This window comes from Scyliorhinus torazame, chromosome 10 (genome assembly GCF_047496885.1).
Source record: "Scyliorhinus torazame isolate Kashiwa2021f chromosome 10, sScyTor2.1, whole genome shotgun sequence".
Taxonomy (NCBI): domain Eukaryota; kingdom Metazoa; phylum Chordata; class Chondrichthyes; order Carcharhiniformes; family Scyliorhinidae; genus Scyliorhinus; species Scyliorhinus torazame.
This window is the reverse complement of record NC_092716.1, coordinates 244,862,212-244,887,012: the sequence shown is the minus strand read 5'-3', so window position 1 is coordinate 244,887,012 and position 24,801 is coordinate 244,862,212. Positions and strand designations below refer to the sequence as shown.

At 43.5% G+C, this 24,801-nt stretch overlaps 1 protein-coding gene across 4 annotated transcripts in view; it reads left to right on the top strand.

The window, feature by feature from the left end:
* ext2 (exostosin glycosyltransferase 2) overlaps positions 1-24,801 on the top strand; it is a 215,257-nt gene that overhangs the window by 83,183 nt on the left and 107,273 nt on the right. For all 4 annotated transcript variants that reach the window (XM_072466636.1, XM_072466637.1, XM_072466638.1 and 1 more), the window contains 2 exons: positions 15,214-15,353; positions 16,702-16,795. In XM_072466636.1, coding sequence (XP_072322737.1) covers positions 15,214-15,353; positions 16,702-16,795 — 234 coding nt within the window. The remainder of the gene's footprint in view (positions 1-15,213; positions 15,354-16,701; positions 16,796-24,801) is intronic.

Below are 24,801 nucleotides of genomic sequence, written 5' to 3'. Positions count from 1 at the left end.
ATTGTCCAATCTCAAGAGTAGTGGAGGCTGGATCACTTGAGTATGTTCAACACTGAGCAAGACACATTTTTCACCAACGAGAGACCCGAGGGTTTGGGGAGGGGGGTGGGGGGGTGGGAGGAATGTAGCGATGATCAGATCAGCTTTGATCTTATAGAATTGTTGCCAATTTAATGGAATACTATCCCACCAGAGTCGCCAATAATGTTGCCAATTTAATGTACTACTATCCCACCAGCGTCACCAATAATGTTGCTCTTTAGAGTCGCCAATATGATACTGAGGCTCCTTTTATGATATGATGTTATGTCCCAACAGCGTCGCCAATACTGTGGGTGTTTCTATTTCTCTCACTGAACCACAAGGCTTTCCTGTATATCGGTCAAATGACCACACAACCAGTTAGTCAGTTCAAGTTCAAAGATGGTTTATTTACACACCAGGGTTAGTTTGACATGCAAGCACAATATACTACAAGTTAAACTACACCTTATCAACTACAATAGCCTATACTTAACTTCAGACGACCGGCACTGTGCATGTGGATAAGGCCTTTATCTTGATCTCACGTGGCTGGTTTGAAGAAGTGGCTCTGTCTCAGCTGGGCTCAACCGTCAGGTAGCGATCGTTAGTCTTAAACTTGGCTGTCTGGTCGTTATGCTGCAGTTGGGCTGGCACAGGCCGGATTCAAAGGAGGCTGACACAGGCCGGGGCCAAAAAGGATTGAACACATAGCTGTGTCCCCTTTTATCCCTCTGGGACTTCGCGCTCTTTGGGGCGGTCCTTAATCTTGGACCCAATAATTTGACGGCTTCAATCACTGCCTCCGATTTCGGCCAATAAAGGGGCGGGTGCCTTGGTGGCTGGGTGGGTCCTTGACGGTCATTGACCTCGGCAGTTGGGCTTTCTGAGTAAAGGGAGTGGCGCCGATCAGTCTGTGGCTGTAGCGGTTTCTTGATTGGAGTTCTATTTTGGGGAAATGGGCCAATAGAATGCGAACGAGCGGGGGTTTCGATCAGGCCTAACGACCTGCGTTTCAAATACACAGAAGCTCTGTATCTGTCTGAGTCCTGGGTTGGTCATAATGCCCATGGTCCTTTGCAGGTGGCTATCTGAGATGGCTACAGAATGACGGAGCAAGTTCACTTGGCCGAATGGCTCACTCCATTTGCCTATGTCTTTATATTCATTTTTTGGCACTTTGGAACTATATTCAATAGTTGCTACAATGGGAATTATTCGTAACTGTTGCAATTTCTAGCTGCTGTGAACTGGCAGCATGAGAAGCTGAGAGTGGTTGACTGCCCAGACTCCTGGCAAGAAAAAACAAAGTACTGGAAACACACGCTTGAAATCTTTCCCACTCCTGTTTCTGCTGTTTGCTAAGAAATTTAGGTGAAGCCCATCATTCTGAACAGCTCGCCCCTGTTTTGTTGTGCAAGGAATCTAAAACCTCTTCTTCTATCCCACCTCACTAGCCATGTCTTGATATACCAAAATTTCTGTTCGACTTGTCCAATGTGTGGAACTGGAAACAATTATGAGATTACCTTTCAGGTTTTGTCCATCAGACTAAAGCCTAATATCTCAAAACCGCTGCTGTAAAGCCTCAATCCTATTCTTTCCCATATGCCTGGTTTGCACGCCCCCAGAAATGGTCCCTCTGTTACATCACTTACCCTGGCACCAGGGAAGAAACACATCGTGTGTGATTCCTTGTCACAGCTGGAAAATATGTTGACTATCCCTCTTAATTATTAAGTTTCCTACCAAGATGCCTGTTCTTATCAATGTAGTGGTGTTCATGAATTTTAAAAATAAATTTAGAGTACCCAATTATTTTTTTTCCAATTAAGGGGTAATTTAGTGTGGCCAATCTACCTAACCACATTTTTTTGGGGTTGTGGAGGTGAAACCCACGCAGACACGGCGAGATTGTGCAAACTCCACACTGGCAGTGATCCAGGGCCGGGATTTGAACCCGGGTCCTCAGCGCCGCAGTCCCAATCTAACCACTGTGCAACCATGCTGCCCGTGGTGTTCATGAATAACCTTAACTGCGCCTTTGTTCTTGTGTACATTGCAGATGTCAAGAACAGTATACATATACCAACTCATATTTCCTGTGCTAGTTCCTCCCGTCACCTCCATCTAGCAGATGCTCACCCACTTTCCCTCCTCTGTTTCACATTGCCTCGCTATTTACATTGTCCAGTTAAATGGGAGTGACCTTGTCTGGTTTCACACTTCGCAATCCAGATGTAACCAGAGCAAATCTTGTTGTGATAACAAAGTTAGTTTTAAGGGATTTATATTTGTAGCGGCAAGCATTCGAAAAAGGTATAGTTTTAGGCAGGTTTACTTTAATGTTCCTGTGCCTGGAAGGAACCTAGAGTTAGATTCATGCTGGACAAAGAGTGTTTGTATGTGTGGGGGTTGGTTACGTTCCAGCCGTGGTGCCTTGATATTACGGGCCGTTACTCTCACGTCCTTGAAGGAGCTAAGAGCACCAGCATCGACTCCCTGTCAGAATTAGCTGGGCCGGCCATGTGCTGAGGATGCCAGAGACCTGACAGCCAAAGCAAATCTCCTTTGCCCAGTTCAAGGGAGGCGCTCGAGCAAGTGGAGGACAAAGGAAACGCTTCAAAGACACCTTGACGACTTACCTCAAGAAATATAGCAACATTGCTATCAACGCCTGGGGGACCCTTGCTCAGAAGAAACATACCCGGAGGAGCCTTCAGATTGAAGGGACACAATTTTTCAAAACCTTTCGACGGCAAGAAGAAGTTTGGAAAGAGCCTAAGAAAGGAATGCCAGCGATCTCTCTCTTGTCCACTCACGTACCGGAAACACTGGGCAAACATGTGGTCAGAGATGCGGCTCTAGGATCCGGCTCATCAACCAAGCAAGGACCCACAGAACCCATGACCAGTGACCTAGAGGGTCTCATGGGTAGACAATCATACTCATTAGCGAGTGATTGCTGAAGAAAGAGTTATTCACACCTCACTTCTGTAAGTCAGCTCTTTTGCTCATATTTGGATCAAGGTCCTAATGAGGTCTGGAGCCGAGTACCCTTGGCTCAAACTGAGCACCGATAGGGAGCTTGTTGCAGAGTGTCATTTTGAGTACAGAGGGCTTTTATAAACCTTTCTCCTATGTAATTGTTTTACTGGCGTCAGTTGAGGGTTCTGAGCTTTGAACGGGCATGCAAGAGAGCGTTCTACAAGCCACATCTGTTTTACTAGAGCTCCTGTTTTTCATAGTTATTACTGTTATTGTTAAACTTCATTTCTTATTTAAACAAAGAAGTTCCTTTTGAACATCGCATTCGACTACCTACTCTGTGCTCGCAAGTCACCATGTTTTTGGTGATGAGAAAACGGCAAGAAAAGTAAACAATGTTTTTCGGTGTTCAGCATGCCAATACGAGGTTGCATTCCGTGAGTAGCTGGCTTTCATTGTGGGTTTATTCAACGGAACTTCAAATTAGCACCATGTCTATGTTCGGGGTAGCCGGAGAGTTTAATGAACAAAGAAAGGACTGTACAGAATACACGGAGAGGCTGCGGCACTTAATTTTAGCAAATGGATTGGAAGATGCAGCGAATCAGCCCGCGATTCTCCTGAGTATGTGTGGGGTGCAGACTTAATACGATGATGAGGAATCTGGATACCTGGCAAGCTGGGGAGATTTTATTTTGAAGACTTAATTGCTGGTCCAAGAATCACCATAATTTGAAGCGCTCTGTGATTGTTCAACGATTCAATTTCCACAACCATTTTCGAAAAGCAGGTCAATCAGCAGCTAATTTTGTGGCAGTATTATGCCAGCTTTCAGAACACTGTGATTTCAGTGAAGTTTTAGAAGATATGCTTTGAAATATGCTGGTCTGTGGCATTAACAAAGACAGCATTCAGCGTCAGTTGTTGGGTGAAACCACACTGACTTTTAAGCAGGCTCTGGAACTTATCCGGGTTTGGAAAGGGTTGCCAGCAATGCCAGTTATTCAGTAGGCTAATGGTAGCGCCCAAGTGGGGTCGCTGCACAAAATATGGAAAGAAGCTTCCAGAAAAAAAGTTAAAGCAGTGGGATGTTTTAGGTTTGGAGGGCCACGCTATGCGAATTATTGCAAGTTTCTGGACGCTATTTATCACCGATGCAACAAGAAGGCGCATTTAGTGAAGAAATACAGGAGTGTGAAAGATGAAGGCTGAGCAAGAAAGTTTAAACTCGAGGAAGCCTCAAGCAACTACGCACAACGTTGATACCTCTGAGCAGGCAGAGGGACATGCTTTCAATGTGTTTCATGTTTATGAAGCGTGAGCGAAGCCTATTTACACTACAATGATGGTGGATGGGAAGCAAATCAAGGTGGAGGTGGACACGAGCTAAAGTGGTCAAAGTGAAGGGGGCCCAGTTTGCTAGGGCGTGACTGGCTCAGCAAAATAGGATAGAGGATGTTAACTATCCGGACATGTTCCAGCATGAACTGGGTACATTGCATGGTGCTACCGTGAAATTGTACGTAGACCCTCCGGCTACCCCTCGCTTTTCAAGCCCAGGGCAGTGCCCTCTTGGAGGAGGGGTTGGAATGGCTGCCAAGGCTTGGAATCATTGAACCGATTCAGTTTTCTCATTGGGTAGCTCCAGTCGCTCCTGTCCTTAAGAATCATGATATGGGTGCGCATATGTGGTGACTACAAGCTTACCATTAGCCAGTTTTCCAAGTTAGATGTTTATCCATTGCCTAGGGTGGAATATTTGTTTCGAACACTTGCAGAAGGCAAGAAGTTTTCAAAACTGGACATGAGCCAGGTGTTATGGGCCAGAGTTTAGAGAATCCCAAAGTGTATCATGGGGTTCACCTGACCCACAGCTTTTAATAGATTGTGGTATGGGGAGCACACGGGCCCACCCTACAGCTGTGGTACAGCAGAAATGGAAAAGTAATTTTTAAAGCAAAACAATGTTTATTCTATGAACTCAAGTTAACCTTTTTGAATCATACAGTGAACATCTTAGCAACCATCAATTCAAATACAACCCCCAAAGAATACAACACTAAGTAATCCTTTAAGCTTTCCTTTTAACATCTATAAGACTTAAAACACCTTTTACCAGAAGCACATTGGTTTACATTCACTACTGAGAACATTTATAATTCTGAATTCACCAAATGAATGAGAGATAATCTTTTGATGGCAGAGAGACCAACAGTACAGCTGCTCTGTCTGGCTTCAGCTCCCACACTGAAAACAAAACTAAAACACACCCTGCAGCAAACAGTCTAAAACGAAAGTAAAAAGCTGACACAGCCCAGCTCCACCCACTCTCTGACATCACTGCAGTAGTGAACACCCATTTCTTAAAGGTACTCTCACTACAGATATTTATATACACCCCCATTTACAAACACCCATTTCTTAAAGGTACTCTCACATTTATAGACACCCATTTCTTAAAGGTACTCTCACATGACAGGCATACCAACAACTCTTACTGGAGGAAGATTCAAAGCAACACATGGCATCAATGCACACACTGCTGTTCAAATACAATCGCTTTGTTGTTGGCGTTTCCTCAAGTCTGGTGATCTTGAAGAGAATGATGGATAACCTGTTACAAGGCATTCCTAGGCTGACGGTCTACATGGATGACAGCTTAATTACAGGGAAGATGGAGGAGTAGCACCTTGGCAATCTGGATTAAGTTTTTAAAAGATTTTCAGAGGCATGACTGGATCTGAAGCGGAGCAAGTGCACTTTCCAGGCACAGAGCATGGAGTATCTAGGCACAGAATCACTGCACAAGGTTTATTTCCTCTGGAAGGGAACATTTGAATGATTAAGGAAGCTCAGGAATCATAAAATCACCAGTGCGGAAGGAGGCCATCCAGGCCATCGAGTCTGCACCGACCTTCCGAAAGAGCACCCTACCTATTCCCAATCTCCCGTGCCCTATACCCATAACCTAATCTAACTTTTGAACACTAAGGAGGCAATTTTAACATGACCAATCCACCTAACATGCACATCTTTGGATTGTGGGAGCAAACCGGAGCACCCGGAGGATACCCACTGGGATAATTTGCAAACTACACATGAGTGTAAACTCCAGGAATGTAAGAGCTCAGGCCATTTATGTAAAATTCTTGTCAGATCTGTCAACAGTGTTGGCTCCGCTGTACCTACTTCTGCACAAAGAAACCAAAAGTGGGAGTCCGTACAGAAGACTTTTAAATATCTGAAAGCTCTGCTGCAATGCTCTCATCTGCTAGTCCATTTTGATCCAGATAGGAAACTTATCCTGTTATGCGATGCCTCTCCCTACAGTGTGGGGATGGTACATATCATTTGTTGGAGGACGCATCTAGGATGTTGAAAAAGGCTAAAAAGGGATATTCAGAGTTGGGCAAATTGGGCCTATAGTTTTTGCGGTGAATTGATTCCATCAGGACTTCTGTGGCCATTCATTCAACATATGTACCGACCACAAGCTGTTTAGGAGTCTTTATCGTGAGTCAAAACGTATTGATAGCATGCCCTCAGCAAGAATACAGTGTTGGGCCCTTAAGGTATCAGCTAATTAGTATAATATCTTGTGCAGAGGATAGAAAGACAAAACAAATGCTACTTGCTCCGTCATCTCCTGTTATGGGATTTGCCATCCGAGGTATTATGTCCACCTGAGACAGTTTCCTTACTCGAGAGACTGGCATTATTCTCCAGTAAGTGAGAAGCAGATTAATCAGTGGACAGAGAGAGATGCTATTCTGTCGCAAGTTAAAAGATTTCTGATTCAAGGATGGCCATCTATCATTGAAGTGATGAGTTGAAACCTTGTGAAGTGTAGGAATGAGTGATCAGGATGGATGTATATTGTGGGGTTCAAGAGCGGCCATTCCGCCCCCTGGACGTTTGCAAGTCATGGAGGAAATTCATGAGGTTCATCCAGGTGCTCCTGGAGTGGAATGTCTAGCCAGGTCTTTTGTTCTGTGGCCTAATATGGATTTGGACTTGGAAAACAAGGTGAAATCCTGTTCATCATGTCAGATGAACCAGAAGATGGCGCCACCAGCGCCACTTCATATCATAGAGATCATAGAATTTACAGTGCAGAAGGAGGCCATTCGGCCCATCAATCTGCACCACCGGCCCTTGGAAAGAGAACCCTACTTAAGCCCAGGCCTCCACCCTATATTGTAACCCAGTAACCCCACCTAACATTTTTGGACACTAGGGGCAAATCCACCTAACCTGCACATCTTTGGACTGTGGAATGAAAGTGGAGCACCCGGAGGAAACCCACGCAGACAGTGGGAGAACGTGTAGACTTGGCCCAGACAGTGACCCAAGCCGGGAATCGAACCTGGGACCCTGGAGCTGTGCTAACCACTGTGCTATCAGGCTGCCTGCTATCTTTGGGGTTGGGCTGATAAGCTGTGGTCCAGACGGCACGTGGACATTATGGGACCTTCCATGGACCACATGTTTTTGGTTGTCATAGATGCGCTTTCAAAATGGTTGCAAGCGCATATCATGAGTAATGTTGCAGCTCCTGTGATAATGAGAAGCCAAGTCAATTTTTTTCAACACGATTTGTTTGTTTCGGGCTCCCAAAGTTCCTCATGTTAACCTGATAATCTGGTTTGAACTGCCTCTCTTTGGCGTGGAAGTCATGTCCTTCCTTGTGCATCTCTCGTCTCCTGCGCACTTTTGCTCTGAGATCGAGGTGAAGCAAAATGAGCTAGGTTTTTGGCGTCCTACCAAATAATTCCACTGGAGTGAGCCTGGCTGTGGATTGAGGTGTGATGCAATACTGCAATAAAAATTTTAAGAGTTTTGTACTCAAAGTATTACCTGCCATTCTCTTCAATTCCTCCTTCAGAGTTTGAACAGCTCGTTCTGCCAAACCAGTCGAAGTCAGGTATAACGATGCAGTACGCACATGGCCTATAGCATGCTTTTACATGAATTCTTGTAATAATTAACTTGTAAATGTGGTGCCAATATCCGAAACAAACAAATCTAGTACAGATTTAGATGTGCAATATTATTGGATATTAGATTAATTTTCAAAAATTTTATAAATTATTCGTAATAAGATTTACACGCAGAATTTCTCCCTTTATTTTCAAAATTATAAAGTGCTTAATATTGCAACAAATTAAGTTTTGAAGTGCAGTCATCATTGAGGGAAGAATGTTGGCTCGGGCACCAAGAAAACTTCCTGCTGTTCTTCACTTTTTTTTTCCATGCCCTTTCCCAATTGGCTTTGAAAGGCTGGTGGTGGTGAGCCATCTTCTTGGAGTGTTGCAATCAGTGTGGTAGTTGGTTCATCTTTGGTGCTTCGTGCCTTGGGATTTTTAACATCCATTGGAACCAATCAAATGGCAGGCGGGCCTGGGCTGAAGGATGGCATCTCCAATGATATGGCACTTCTTCAAATTGACTACAAGTCTTTTTAGATTGTGTGTTCATCTCCGAGAGAAAGAGAGCCTTGATCCCACAACCTTCGAAATCAGCCAGAGAGCCACCATGTGAGCTAAAGCTGGCACAGTATCTGTAGAGAGGTTCTCACAATTGTATTGTGAATCAGTTTCGATGAAGATAAAAAGCATTTTATGTCTGATTATAAATTACCTGAGTTCTAAATATAGAAAATGCTTTTGCCCTTTATAGACATAGGGCGCGATTCAGTGGATAAGTGTTAAAGTCCACTTTTGGCACATTTACGGGGTGTTCCTTGGCGGCTGCAGCACCGAGAAACATGCCGCTATTCAACGGAACTTGACTGTTTTCTTCGCTTTAAGTTCCTGGGGGTCACCAATACCAACAGTCTGTCCTGGTCCACTCACATTGATGCAACAGTCAAGAAAGCCCAACAACATCTCTACTTCCTACGGAAACTAAAGAAATTTGGCATGTCTGCATCGACTCTCTCATACTTGTACGGATGTGTGATGGACAGCATCCTATCCGGCTGCATCACAGCCTGGTATGGCAACTGCGCAGTCCAAGATCGCAAGAAACTGCAGAGTGTGGTGAACTCAGTCCAACGCATCACACAAGCTTGCCACCCCCACATTGATTCTGTACACACCTCCCGCTGCCTCAGGAAGGCAGACAGCATTATCAGAGACCCCTCCCACCCAGGCATTGCCTTCTTCCAAACCCTCCCATCAGGCAGAAGTCTGAAGACTCTCACATCCAGACATAGGAACAGCTTCTTCCCCACATCTACAAGACTCCTCAACGACTCTCCCTCGGACTGATCTGTTCCCTGTAAGAACACTATTCACGACACCCTATGCTGCTCTTGCTCATGTATTTGCTTTTTTGCTTTGTTTGGCCCCGTGTTCTGCACTGTAACCATTCACTGTTTGTCGATGTACCATTTGTCAATGTTCTCTGTTGATTATTCTTTTGTCTACTATGTTTACGTACTGTGTATGTTCCCTCGGCCGCAAAAAAATACTTTTCACTGTACTTCGGTACATGTGACAATAAATCAAATCAAAATCAAATCAAATGTGGAATCAAGTCCATAATTTTAGAATTATGTGAATGATGCATTTTGTCAAATCTTTTTAATAATGTTAAACAATGCAAGGAACTATCATTAAGAGAAAGAGAGTAGAACAACACGAGATGAAGCAAGGAGAGGGAGTAATAATCAGAAATCATTTCAGCTTAAAATTCTGCAAGGTACAACTATCGCGGCAGCAAAGTTCATTGTTTTTCTTGAACTTCTGAAACATCTTAAACTTTGGGGAGCAAGAAAGAATAAATTTGCACGTTAGAATTTGAAATTAAAGATGAAGTAATATAATTCAATACATAATTAGTTAATGAGGTAGAATATGGGAGGGGGGTTTCTTTGACTTTTATTATTAGATATTTGGATGATTTTGCATCAACGCTAATTGTTCTCCTATTTTAATGACAAATGAATGGGGGAAGCAGGTAAGTCTTGTAGTCTGTTTTATCCAAAGCTCAGCTGAAAGTGGCTGACTAGATTACAAACGCAGCTTACTATTATGCACCTTCCAAAAATCTATTGTTTCAAAAAGCTTATAACACAGATGGAAAAGATTTTCTGTCCGGTGTCCAGATAAGGAGTACCTCAGCATGTGTGCAATCCCAAAGGTACTCTCCCACGTGTGGTATTCAAAACCTACTTAAGACAAATACATGCAGAAACTTTATCATTATTTCAATCCACCTTATGGGTGTTGGGGGCACCAGTTAGTAGGAAGAATACACCCTTTAGTCTCCAGATTTATGATGGGTACTTAGAAAACTTTGTTGCCATATGACCTTTCATTCCAAAGTAGTATCTGTATTTGGTGCCCTTCATTTGAACTAATGGTTTCATGTGCCATTAAGTTTGTGATGTCTTCAATGTTAGGAAGGTGAATGATCTATACGATTTACTCCTAAAATATCCCAGTCTCTTCTGGCAAAAGGACAGAATAGTACTGAGACATGATCTAAAATTGGTCCCTGCATCTTTTGATCGTCCTCTCCTTCCCCATTCCACATTAGTCTGCAATAAAATACAGACTTCATGTGGATGTCGACAGGCTTTGCGATGATGAAGCTATTGTTAAAATAGAACTTGGATGTAAAATATTGGAAACGTGTAGTTCCTCTAATGAACATGCACATGTTAGAAAATTTATCATATATTGGCATCTAGATTTTGTACTTCATCAGTTCATAAAATATTAAAGAAAAGTTGCTAATACGGGGGAAATACAGTGCCAGCTCAGGAGCACAATTTAAGATAGTATTTGGGCTTGCAAAGAAATTCTACCACTGAAATAGTGTTATATTTTTCAAATTTGGATTTTTTTTTTTCTCCCACAGCTGCTAGTGTGTATTTCATGTCAGCGATATTTCGACCACTTTTACCATGATTTTACTCAGCCTTTTCTCAGGCAGCACCTTTCATGTGGAGCTTTGGTGAACCTCTCCCACATTTATCTATAGTTAGCAAAGAAATGGCCACCCGCACTTTCAAGTGAATAACTGTCTAAGTGTTGCTTAACCACGAAGTGGAGAAACTGCGGAATTTGCTGCCATCGGGAGTGGTTGAAGCGAACATTAGAGAAGCTAGACAAGCATATGGAAGAGAAGGGAATAGATGGGAGAAGGCCTCGAGTGAGCAGAAACACCCAAATAGACTTGTTGGGCCGAGCAGCTTGTTTCTGTGCCGTATGACCACTGTCGTTTTATTTAGTGCACTGGAGTGTACAGTCCTTACAAACCCCAGTGGAACTATTCTGCCTTGTGTGTCTCTCAATTTTGAAGTCTTCACTCGAGTTTCTGCAGTGTCTCACATTTTGAAATTAGTCATAAAGCTTTACAGCACAGAAAGAGGTCCTTTGGCCCATCGTGTCTACACCAGCCATCAAGCACCTACCTTTTCTAATCGTATTTTCCAGCACTTGGTCCATAGCCTTGTCTGCTATGGCATTTCAGTGCTCATCAAAATGCTTCTTAAATGTTGTGAGGGTTTCCGCCTCCACCACCCTTTTCAGGTAGCAAGTTCCAGATTCTCACCACCCTCTGGATGAAAAGGTTTTTCTTTAAATACCCTCTAAATCTCCTGCTCCTTACTGTAAATCTATGCCCCCTGGTTATTGACCCTTCTACTAAGGAGAAAAAGTTCCTTCTTATCTACACCTGAATCAGATCCTTTCTCAGCCTTCTCTGCTCTTAGGGAAATAACCCCAGTCTAACCAGCCTCTCTTCATAGCTGAAACTCTCCAGCCCAGGCAACATACTGGCGAATCGTCTCTGCATTCTCTCATACAATCATATCCTTCCTAAAGTGTGGTGACCAGAGCTGCACAGTTTTCCAGCTGCGGTCTCAGAAGCATTTTATACAACTTCAGCATAGCCTCACTGCACTTATATTCCATGCCTTGACAAATAAAGGCAAGTATCCCATATGCCTTCTGAACCACCTTAGCTACCTGTCCTGCTGCCTTCAGGGAACTATGGACATGCACCCCAAGATCCCTCTGGCCCTCGGTACTTCCTAATGTCCTGCCATTCATTGTGTATCCCATTGCCTTGTTAGTCTTCCCAAAATACATTACCTTACAATTCTCAGGGTTAAATTCCACTTGCCACTGTTCTGCCCACCTGATCAGCCTGTCTATATCGCCCTGTAATCTAAGGCTTCCATCCTCACTATTTACCACAAACTACTTGTACTGAAATGTATTCTATATGTGGACTACAGAAGGAGTTGGACTGAGATCCAGATGATTCCGTGAATGAGCAGGCACTTGGACAGTGATTGTAAAGTTCCAATCAATGCCCATTTATAACTCATCATGTTAAGAAAACTACACATACACACACTTTCCAGAGCTGCTTTTTTTTTAGGAGGGAACTGTTTTTGAAGACTGATATCCTGTGCTTTAGCTTTATCTGGAAAGTAAAATAAAATGTACTTTGAGAGTCATTTCCTTTTGCGAAAGGCTTGCGTGTTACCCAATCACAGTCTTTTTCAAATGATTCCTATTCAGATGGCAGTAGCGTTGGCTAAACATGGTGTGTTGAAATGTTGGAGCTTATGTTAGATTATATCAATCATGGCGGGACACTTTGGGCGGCATTCTCCCTTCTGGGAACTAAGTCCCCACGCCTGCCGGAAAATGGGCGAGAATCACTCCGGACCTTTTCCTCAAAGGTTCAGGTGATTCTCCATTTTCCAGGGAGCTAGCAGAGCCCCTGCGTGCGTCCTGCAGCTCTGGCTGCCGGCGGGGCCCTGCTAGTCAGACCACGCATGCGCACGGTTACCGCAAGCGGGTCCGCCTCGGCACGGGCACTGCCGACATGGCGGAGCCACACCACGTGCCCGCGTGGAGGAAGGTAGGTCCCTCCCAGATCGCGATGGCCCGCCGATTGGTGGCCCCCAATCGCGGGCCTGGCCACCGCTGAGGCCCCCCCTTCCCCCCGGGAGTCAGATACACCCCCCAGCCCCCACCAGGACCGCAGCCGCGGGTCCCAGCTCCCACATGTAAATCACGCCGGCGGGAGTTCGGCCGGTCGACCGCGGGGAATCGACGTGGGGGGCCTGTTCCAATAGCCCCAGGCCGGCGCCGTGTCAGCCGCGTGTACGCAAGACTGACGGGTCCGCGGAGGATCGCACAAGCGCTGTTGAGCCGGATTTCCGGCGTGAACGGCTATTCTCCGCCCCCGCGCCGGGCGCGATTCCGGCGCGGAGGGTCAGAGAATCCCGCCGTTTGACTCTGGCATTATGTGTGTTCAATTCTCTAAGTCCATTTTGCAAAATGGATGCTGTGGAACCTAAATTTATATTGGGTGGGTGATTACACAACAAAATAAGTTTATCTGCGTGGGCTTTCACTAGTTTCTGTTTGTTCTCCAGCGTGAGTGGTGTTAGGAACCTTTTATTGGAGCACACAATTGTAGCAATTGGTCTCTTTACTTCATCCAGCTAGCAGCCTTGATGTCACAGTGCCAGTTCAAGAATTTAGCCTTTAGGTGGATCACAGGTCAGACTAATGTTTATTTGGCCAGCTAGCCAATTAATTAATATTTTTATGAATGTAAAAAAAAATCTCAAGTCAACACAAATCTATTGAATTATAGTTGTAGTAGGAGCTTAATAGTCTTGTGAAATATATCTGTGTGGCTCCGAAAAGCAATGTTTTGTACAGAAGAGGTATTTATGCTTGCCACTGGTATTTTTGAAATGTTCAACATTGGTAATTATCTAAATGTTTAAATACTTATTCCTGGTCTTTTGAAACTCCAGCTCCTTTGTTGTATGTGTTGTCTAATTGATCTTAATTTTCTAAATCGAAACTGCATACAACTGTAAATAGTTTTTGATCTGATTTTTCCACTGGAATGTTTTAAATGATAGCTACAGTAACCAGATGAAATATTTAGCACTCCCTTGCTAAGCCTCTCCGCCTCCCTTGCTTTCCTCATTTAAGATGCTGCTTAAAACCTACCTTTGCGGCCTGGCATTTGGTCATTTGCCTTCATTTTCTTTTATGACTCAGTCAAACTTTATCTGATAATGCTCCTGTGAAATACTTTGGGGTGTTTTGTTGCATTAAAGACTCTATATTAGAGTATGGGAGTTACCCCCTCGTGAATATTTATTCCCCCAGTTAACATCACTAAGAACAAATTATCTTTGTGGAGGCTTTCTGCCGTGCACATCGAATGCTGCATTTCCCATGTTACAGTGGCTACACTGCACTGGTTGTGGAGTATGTTGGGACACCCTAAGGTTGTGAAAGGCTGCATAGAAATGCAAGACTTTTTAAAAATAAATACTGGTTGTTGCCTGGATATCTAATGTTATCAAGTCCGATCAAAGTCGGTGAACTTCCATCTGGTAGCTTTCCTCCTTCATTTGTTAGTAGCCAACTGGTACTTTATGGTAAATTGTTATGCTATAATTTCAAAAGAATTCTACTACTTTTATACTATCTAAGTTTAATGTTACAATACGAAGATACTACCACATTGGAGCTGCTTTATTTTTGTTCCAGGGTGTCCTTCAATCTCTATGTTTAGATGGCTGTTTAAACTTTGCTGCAATGGTCCTTCACACCATCTGATTCTTTGTACGAGTTATTCACTTGTGATCACTCCAGGTTGATGTATATTTTGTTTACTATTATCCAGCTCCACCTAATAGACTTCAATCTTTTTCCACAAATGCGGGTAGGTTAATGGAATAAAACACCCCAAAACGTGTCTCAAGGGCGTTATAACCAAAATTTGTCATTAACATGCATGTTCATTTTTCTAGCGGCATTTGATATAAAAAAAGAGTTGCGGAGCTATTGAGGGAACAAGCAGACACTGAGCTGTAATGGAGAGTTTCTCCCATCACAGATGTGACCAAAGCCTTTGTCAAAAAGATAGGTTTGAAGAAGCCTTTAGAAAGCAGGGAGATTAATAAGTGACAAAAGATTGGGAGTTCTATAAAATGCAGACATGGTGGGTAAAGCATCTCTTGCAAAAGGTGAAGAGTAGGGCAGTGTTCCACTTCCTTTAGGTTTGAAGTTTATGCTAAATTTTCTAGGTTTTTCAAATTTCTCCGATTTACGTATTGAGCATTTATGAACTTTATGCAAAATCTGTAGCACCTGAAGCTCCGACTAGACTGTACAGCTGATGTGTTATCTGTTCTGATGACAGGATGCCATGTTTTGCATTGTGTTGCGTGGAGCACGTCTTGGGCAAGCTATCCTCAGTGATGTCCTTCAAGCAGGCTGCGTTCCGGTGATTGTTGGGGATTCTTACATCCTCCCGTTTTCAGAGGTTCTGGACTGGAAAAGGTATGCAGTGTGCTGGAATTTCACCAGCTTGTTTTCTGCAACAGAATGGGTACAGCTGTTTGTACAAGCAGTATGAATGAGTACAAAATTACTTTCTGTTGTCTGAACCATTCTGCTCACTGAATTTGTCATCACTTGTACCATGACCTTTAATTTATAAAGTGACTGTTAATTAAGAGATTCGGAGCTTTTATGTTTTCGAATATTTGAATGCTGGACAAGATTTTAAATGGCAGAGAACTCCTGTTAGAACCATAGAATTCATACAGTGCAGAAGGAGGCCATTCGGCCCATTGAGTCTGCACTGACCCTCTGAAAGAACATCTTGCCTAGGCCCACTCCTCCACCCTATCCCTATAACCCCACCTAACCTTCCCACATTTGGACACTAAGGAGCAATTTAGCTTGGCCAGTCCATTTAACCTGCACATCTTTGGACTGTGGGAGGAAACTTGAACATCCGGAGGAAACCCACACAGACATGGGGAGAAAGTGCAAACTCCACACATTCACCCAAGGTCGGAATTCAATCCGGGTCCCTGGCCCTGTGAGGCAGCAGTGCTAACCACTGTGCCACCGTTCTGATGGGTGAAATGTTCATGCTTTAAATTTAATTAGTTTCTCTGATCTATTTCCACAATGAATGTTGATAATTCATTAATTGTGTGCTGCTTGATTTTAATTTAATCTCTCCCTGCACTCTTGCATGACATCCCCTCTTCGTCCCCTCGCCAACCACTGGCAAACACACTGATTTTGGGGTGTTAATTTTTATTTTGTGCCATTGCAGTGGGATAAGCTCTTCAAGCTTTCAAATCTCCGCGTGAGTGGACAATAATTTTTTTTAAATGCTTACGGTTTGTGATTGAACCATTAAAGTTTATCAGTTGTTTAACAGACCTTCAATGAACTTAGGTTGATTTCATACACTCTTGAAAGTGAAGGTAAATTTAATTCGAGAAAACTATGCACTGTACACAGAACTGCTAAGTTTCCTGCTGCTTCTCCGGCTGGGACTACATTACCCATTAGGGCATTGCTTATCAAGAATAACTGGAGCTGAGTGAGAAGATTCACAGTTCTCCGTGATATTAATGCACATGCAAGTCCATGCTCATTAAGGATTTGAAACTTACCTAATCATGTTGCACTATTATGAACAGTTGATGCTAAAGCTTCAAGCATGAGGATTTGCTAGTTGCTAAGATGTTGCAATACTGCTGATTTTCCAAGCAATCATACACCAGCACATATCTGTGGTTTCAGAAGCAAAGAGGGAAAATTGGGATAATCCTTCCATATTCATTTGTGTAACCCTAACATTACTTTCTCTGTGTTCATTTTCCAGAGCCTCTGTGGTCATACCTGAAGACAAGCTTTCGGAAATGTACAGTATTCTAAAGACTATTCCTCAGCAACAAATTGAAGACATGCAGAAACGGGTATGTCAAAGCGAATATATTTCCTAAAGTTTATGTCAGTTGAAATTAGATTTGCACATAACTGAGATGAGGAGAAATTTCTTCACCCAGAGAGTGGTGAGCCTGTGGAATTCTCTACCACAGAAACCACTTAAGGCCAAAACATTGTACGTTTCCAAGAAGGGGTTAGATCTAGCTCTTGGGGCCAAAGGGATCAAAGGATATGGGGGAAAGCGGGAACAGGTTACTGAGTTGGATAGTCAGCCATGATCATAATGGTGGAGCAGGCTCGAGGGGTCTACTTCTCCTATTTTCTATGTTTCTACCACTCTTTTATCGGTTACGATATCTCTATTCCAATGCTTGGCTATCAATTTTTGGATTTGTTTAACAATAAACAATTGCGGATACACACAAATTGAAGTCCAATCTTGAATGATAATTGGAAAATGTGTGAGTACAAATAGGTGAATAGAGTATGAGTGTTATTAGGGTGGTTAAATTCAATTTTCACCAATTTCCACCAATAAAATGCAAGGCAAGTTTTGGTGTATAAATGAAAACCGTTTTCTCTTCTCCCAAATTTGAACATAAAAACAGAAATTTCCCTTATTTTTAAACCACTGTGACTTTTGTTTGTGCCCAACACCATCTTCTCTAGTATTCTAAAGGGTAGAATCTGCTTGTTTAATTATAATGGGATTTACCTTCAGTTCTTACAAAAAGTGTTGCACAACATTTGCTTCACAAAAGGACTACCTCCCATTCCTGATTTTTTTTCAGATTTAGAAGAATTAACTTGCATTTATATAGGACTTTATCACAACCTTGGGATATTAGGAGTTTGTTCCTTGAAATGCGGGGAGTGTTATTATGTCGGCAAATGAGTCAGCAAATAAATGCAGAGGAAAACATAGAAAATAGAAGCGGGGGTGCCATTCGGCTCTTTGAGCCTGCTCCGCCGTTCATTATGATCATGGCTGATCATCAAGTTCAATATCCTGATCCCGCCTTCCCCCCCATATCCCTCGATCCCGTTAGCCCCAAGAGCTATATCTAATTCCTTTTTGAAATTACACAATGCTTTGGCCTCAACTACTTTCTGTGGTAGCGAATTCCACAGATTCACCACTCTCTGGGTGAAGAAATGTCTCCTCACCTCAGTCCTAAAAGGTTTACCCCTTATCCTCAAACTATGACCCCTAGTTCTGGACTCCCCATAAACAGCATTGGTGTTGAGGGAAGCATGTTAGTAAGGACTATGGTGATCTCTGTGTTCCTCTCAGAATAGTGCAAGATTATTTACATATGCCGCTGGTAGCAGATGGAGCCTCATTTTAACACATCCTCATTCGTATGATAGCACCTCCAAAGGTGCAGCTCTCGCTCAATACCATAGAGAAGTCTCAGACCAAATGCTCAAGTCTGTAGTCTGCCAATCTTCTGATTCAGAGATTGGAATGCTACCACTAACCAAGCTGACATTTATCTCGTAACAAGACTAGGTTCTTAAAATTTGCATTGACACTTTATTCAATTGAGCCTTAAGAGGCTCCTGAAGCCGGTCATTATCGCATGTCTACATTACAACAGTAACTACACGTCAAAAGTTCTTCAGTAGTTGTAAAGCTCTTCTACAAGTCCACTGGTCATGAAAAGGGCTTTATAAATACTTGATAAATTTATCATTTTTTTTAAAGCAAAGAGGTTACATGATGTTTCCTTTTTAAAACGCGTGGTGGAGGGCAGTTCTCTACTTAAGATTGTTCTCTTTTGCTGTTCACTAAAGTAAATAAGCCCAGATGAGCATGGGCCTCTCTTGCTGTTTCATTTGCCAGCTGAGACTCACTCGTTGTTTGTGTATCTCTGGTGCCACAGGCAGCTGGAGTATATTGTTGAGCGTTTTTGGACCATGTCTCAGCTCTTGGAGCAGCAGAACCGTCATTTAATGGCAATTGCAAAGCTTGAGTTGGGCACTGGCTGTCAGGCGGTGTCAGTATCTGAAGGATTTAAAATGTTCACCGATCTCTTTGTATTTTTAAGCACAACTCATATTAGCCATCGACATCACTTCTGCTGAAAGCTGTGATCGACTTGTTATTCCTAAAGGGTTGCTATTCATTGAAAATAAAATTGACAAAAAGTGCACCGTGGTGTGAAATTGAATGAAATACAGAAAACACTCAACGTAAGGTCAGAGATTTTAAAATGCAAGTGTAGCGGATGTAAGAAGTCTGAAGCAAAAACAAAAAAGCTGAAGATGTGCAGCAGGTCAGTCAGCATTTGTAAAAAGGACAGTTTACATTCCATGATAATTTTCTGCCAATTCTGAATTGAAGGAGATTTATCGCTAATCCAGGAGCAAAGGATTTTCTTCCGTGCTGCAAAAGTTAGCCTTTTTTCATCTGTGTCAATAAATTCTCCTATCAGGGAGCACCAGAATTAGGAACAAAGGATCAAATTCTAAGGTTGTACCAAATATCCTCTCAATCTCTTTACGTACACCAGACCAGTAGGATTTAATTTTGCCACAGGACCACACACACTGGCCGGGATTCTCTGATCCCGCGGCCAAGTTTTGACGCCGGTGTCAAAAGCAGCGCAAGTGACTCCGGTGTCAACGGGCTCATGGCCCAGGCATTCGCCCATTCCTAGGGGGCGAGTACGGCACCGCAGTGGTGTCCGCTGCTCTGGCGCTCGAAAGCCGGCGTGCCACGGCTGGCGCGGATCCACGCATGCATGCCACGGCCAGCGCGGATCCGCGCATACGCGCCACGGCCGGCGCGTGTGGGTTGCGGTCTCAGAGCCGGCCCCCAGGCAATATGCTGGAGCCGGCACGGAGGAACATAGGCCCTCCATGGAATTAGCACGCCCGCCGATTGGTAGGCCCGATCGCGGGCCAGGCCACCGTGGAGGCCCCCCCCACTGGAGTCGGATCCCCCCCTCACCATGACGGCCCCCGCAGCCAGAACTCCGAGGTCCCGCCGGGTGGGACCATACGTAACCCACGCCGGCGGGACTCGGCTGAACTCGGCGGGCACTCGGCCCCTCGTGGCGTGGAGAATTGCTGGGCGGTCCGCTTTCAATGGCCCCCGACCGGCACGGCGGTGACCCCGCGGGCCCGATTGCCGCCGATTCTCTGGTCGCCGGAGAATCACCGTCCCGGCGTCGGAGCGGCGTGGCGCGATCCCCCCACGCCCCCCCCCAGCGACTCTCCGACCCGTCACGTGATTGGAGAATCCTGGCCAGTGTATGTAGTCAACCTCAACTAGCTTTAATTTTTGGCACAGTAAGGTTAAGGAAGGATGAAACTTGGATCACAAGCTCGGTGTGAGATGCAGGCGGTAATATTTTGAACTGAGTCTCCTTTGTTCTATTACAAACTGAGAATCTATTGGCATTTTCCCATATATTATCCCAATCCTCCTCGTCAATACTGACTGCAAAGACTTTTTCCCAAGACCGCAGGGTTTCTAATATACTTGCACAGGATCTAGAACATAAAGTGTCATAAAACTTGCTGATTAATTGCTTGGGCTTCGTGGATGTCAGGACTTTTTCCGCCGGGGAGACAGAAGCGTCAAGATGCATAGTTCTATTAAGGATAATGTCTGAATTGAGATATTTGAAAAAGGAATATCCTGAGATATCAAATTGTTGACACAGCTGCTCAAAGGATGACAAGAAAGCACCACTAAACATGTCGCCCAACCTACAAATACCTCAAACCCTCCAGATATCGAATCCATGGTCCATAAGACCTGGTGGGAAATGGATGGGAGAGAGAGCGGATGTTAATTTTGATCTCCCTTCCAGCTGATGGACATCCTCCATCCTCTTAGAGTATTTATAAATATAGGATTTTCACGCTTGACAAGCCCAGACTTGAAATCTTTGTAAAACAACAGGGTCTGTCAAGAGTATACAGACGGACCTGCGTCAATGTTGAGCCAAATCGCTTGATCCATGTCGGTATGAATATGAGATGAGAAGTTAACTGACACATTTTAATATCTGGCACCCCTAAACCCCACCCCCCATGTATCTGCAGTTTGGCTAATTTCAGATGAGGCTTATTTTTTTCCAATATAAATGAACTGAGCATCCCAATTATTTCCTTTAGGACCCCAACAGGCAACAAGATTGGCAGCATCTGTAAAGGGTACCATAACCTAGGCAACACATTCACCTTGATCAGTGCTATCCTGCCCAACCACGATATTGGTAAGGTGGATCAACAGTGCAGGTCCCACTTAATAGACACGAGTAAAAGGGGGGGAGGTTTGTCACATACAAATGTCTAAAGGCGAGGGAACCACAAGATCCAAATAAGTAAACCAGGAGGGGATCACCTGAATGCAAAATTAGCAAAGGCCTCCCTCTAAGCCTTCCCAATGGCATGGCCTCAGACTTGGTAAAATTAATTTTCTAACCCGAGAAAAAACTAAATTACCCACCACATCAATAATAGCGGGAACAGAAACGTCCGGCTTAGATACAAGTAGCATACGCCATCCGTGTATAGTGTAATTTTACGTTGCTTTCCTCTACTGTGTAGCCCAAAATCCGAGGGATCCTGTCTAATTAACTCTGCAATAGCTATTCAATAGTTATTGTGAACAATAACTGGGACAATGGGCTACCCTGTCTAGTCTATCGCTGGAGACAAAAATTATCGGACCTATAACCGCTAGTAAGAACTGCCGCCAGTGGGCTTTTATAAATTACTTGTATCCACAAAACAAACTTCCCTCCCAACCTGAACTTCTGCAGCCTATGGAATAAATAATTCCATTCCACCCGATCAAAATCTTTCTCTGCGTCCAAAAATATGACCAACTCATCTAACGTAATTTTTCAAAGGCCTGAATGACATTTAATAATCTCCAGATATTGTTACACAAATTTTGGCCCTTCATGAACCCAGTCTGATTGCCCTTGATGATTTTTAGGGAGAATTCCTTCTAGGTGCCGTGGCAACACCTTGGACAGCAATTTCAAATCTACACTCAAGCGAAATTGGCCTACAGGTTGCACATTCTTCAGGATTCTTGCCTGCTTTAGTGAAATATTCTCTTCACAGAGCGCCGGCAGCAGCTGACCTTCAAATGAGTGATTATACGTTCCAATCAGCGGATCCATTAGGAAGTCTTTAAATTCTTTATAAAGTTCGGACACCGGGGCCGTACCAGATTGAAGTTCCCTCAGACCAAGAGCCACTTCCCCTCTAGAGATGGAAGCATTCAGGACCGACCTTTGGTCCTCAGAGATTGTAAGTTTAAGGGAGGATAAAAAAACACTCCTTAAGAGTCAATGCACCCCACAGACTGGTCTGTTTTATATAAATCAGCATAGAAACCTTTAAAGGCCCTGTTGATATCCTTTTTAAAAAATTATCCTAATACCCTTGGAGTCTAGCACAGGGAATAGCCCTGGAGTCAGCCCTCCTCTAGTAAGAAAAGCCGGTATCCACTTGGTTCGTTTCCAAACTCATATAACTTTTGTTTGTCAAACTTTAACCTCCTCTCAGCACATTGTGTCCACATGGAGTCCAACGCTGTTTGAATTGCATTAATTTCCTTCAGCAACGAACGGTTAGGATTCCTGCCATACTCCCTCTGTTTCAGCCAATTGTACTTCCAACCGGCACTGCAAGAAATACATCTACAAAAATTATTGTGTTGATTATATTTGGAAAATGTGCATCCCCTAAAAGCAGTTACATTGTCCTCTTGTATTATCATGAGAATCCGTGTGTGCATATTCTTTAATATCTGCAAGAAAGATGGGATGTGGTTTTTTTTTGTCTTTTGGGAGCATGCAGAAGTCTGTTTAAGAAAGTGGATTATACATTTGTTTAAAAAGTATTGATGAAAGATACCAGCTGGAGCGTGAGATCAAATGGTTGGAACCTTCTCTAACAATTAACTTGCAGCCAGAAGGTTATTTTTTTCTCACTATTTTAGAACAAAATGGAATGTACCAAAATCTTTCAGCTTTTGGCAAATTTTATGACTCTGCTCAATGAAGTCTTGTTTTTGACTAAGGACAAGAGATTAGTAGGTTGTTAACTTGTAGAATTTGTAAGTGTGCTTTCCAATGCTCCATTACAGTAATTACAGTTTTGCTGGATACGCTTTACTACAGAATAATTAGTAGCACATTGGCTTAGTTTGGCCTACATAGGCAGCAATTGCATAGGTGTTTTGAGAGTTACTCATTTTGTACCTTCCATCTTTAAGGTTGTCCATCTGTTTTTAATCTTTAGAATAATATTATTGGTGTACTTGAGAAACTTTTCTGTGTATATGTACATGTGGAGGCGGTGGCATAGTGGTATTGTCACTGGACTAGTAAACCAGAAACCCAGGGTTATGCTCTGGGGTCCTGGGTTCGAATGCTGTCACTTCAGTAAAAAAAACACCTGGAATTAAATGGCTAATGATAACCATGAAACCATTGCCGATTGTTGTAAAAACCCATCTGTTTCATTCATGCCCTTTAGGGAAGGAAATCTGCCGTCTTTACCTGGTCTGGCCTACATGTGACTCCAAACCCACAGCAATGTGGTTGACTCTTAACTCTCCTCAAGTGCAATTAGGGATGGGCAATAAATACTGGCCTAGCTAGTGATGCCCACGTCCCATGAATGAATAAAAAAAATATTCCACTGTCACTCTATTGTGAAAGATCTAGCATTGGATAAATTATACATTTGGGACAAGTTTCCTAGCCTCAGAAAGGCAATGAAAGCTACAATTGAATAGGACAGATGTCTATTCTTGACTTGAGACTAGGAAACAGAACTGAGCTGGTCTGCTGGTGTTTGTGCATCATATAAGCCTTCTCCCACCCTACACGATGTAGCCCTATCAGCATATCCTTCTATTAATTTCTCTTTCACCTACTTATCTAGCTTTGTCTAAAGTGTGCTGAAATTTACAGTTGTAAACAGCGCTGATGAAAACCGCCCTCCCTCCATCCACCTCTCTACCCCCTCGCTCCCTTCCTCCCCCTCTCTCCCTTCCTCCCTCCCTCTCCATCTCTTCCCTCCGCCCTCTCCCTCTCCCCCACCTCTCCCTCTCCCCCTCCCTCACCTCTCCCTCTCCCCCTCCCTCCCCCTCTCCCCCTCCCTCCCCGTCTCCCCCACCTCAGTTCACTTGAGTAGATCTTACCACTTATAGTGCTACTGTGTTTCTTTTGAATTTTTAAATCAGAGATATGTGAAAACCAGAACGTGTTTATATTTAAAAAAATGTAAAATATATTTATTAAGAAATTTTTCATAATCAATACAACCCGAAGCAATCAAAGAGAAAAAAAGCGAAACTTCACAATCAAAAAAACAAACAATGGGAAAACAACACACAACACCTAAAACCGACTGGCACGCTAGCACAGTGGTTAGCCCTGTTCCTTAACAGCATCAGGGTCCTGGATTTGATTCCCGGATTGGGTCATACTGCAGAGTGTGCAAGTTCTCCCCGTGTCTGCATGGGTTTCCTCTGGGGGCTCCGGATTCCTCCCACAAGTCCCGAACGACGTGCTTGTTAGGTGAATTGGACATTCTGAATTCTCCCTCCGTGCACACGCACCAGAGTGTGGCAACGAGGAGATTTTCACAGTATCCTCATTGCAGTGTTAATGTAAGCCTACTTGTGACTGTAATAAAGATTATTATTATTCTGACCATACCCTACCACTATAACCATCAATAACGCAATCCTGAAGGCAAGAGACTGTGGAGGAAAGGAGGTATCAAGCTTACAGCAAAGGTTGCTGTGAACAAAGTTGTGGTCGTACCTAACTCTTAGTGCCTGTGAGTCATGTACCACCCACTCCAGACACATTAAACAATTGGCCAAGATCCACGTGAGATGCATTTGAAACATCATGAGCACCAAATGGGTACTTCAAAGAACAGAAATATCTGCAATTGAATTACTCATTGCTGAAGCCCAGCTCAGATGGAGAGGGCCTGTAGTATATAGGTTTGACAGTATAATTCCCAAGACGGTCGTATTACA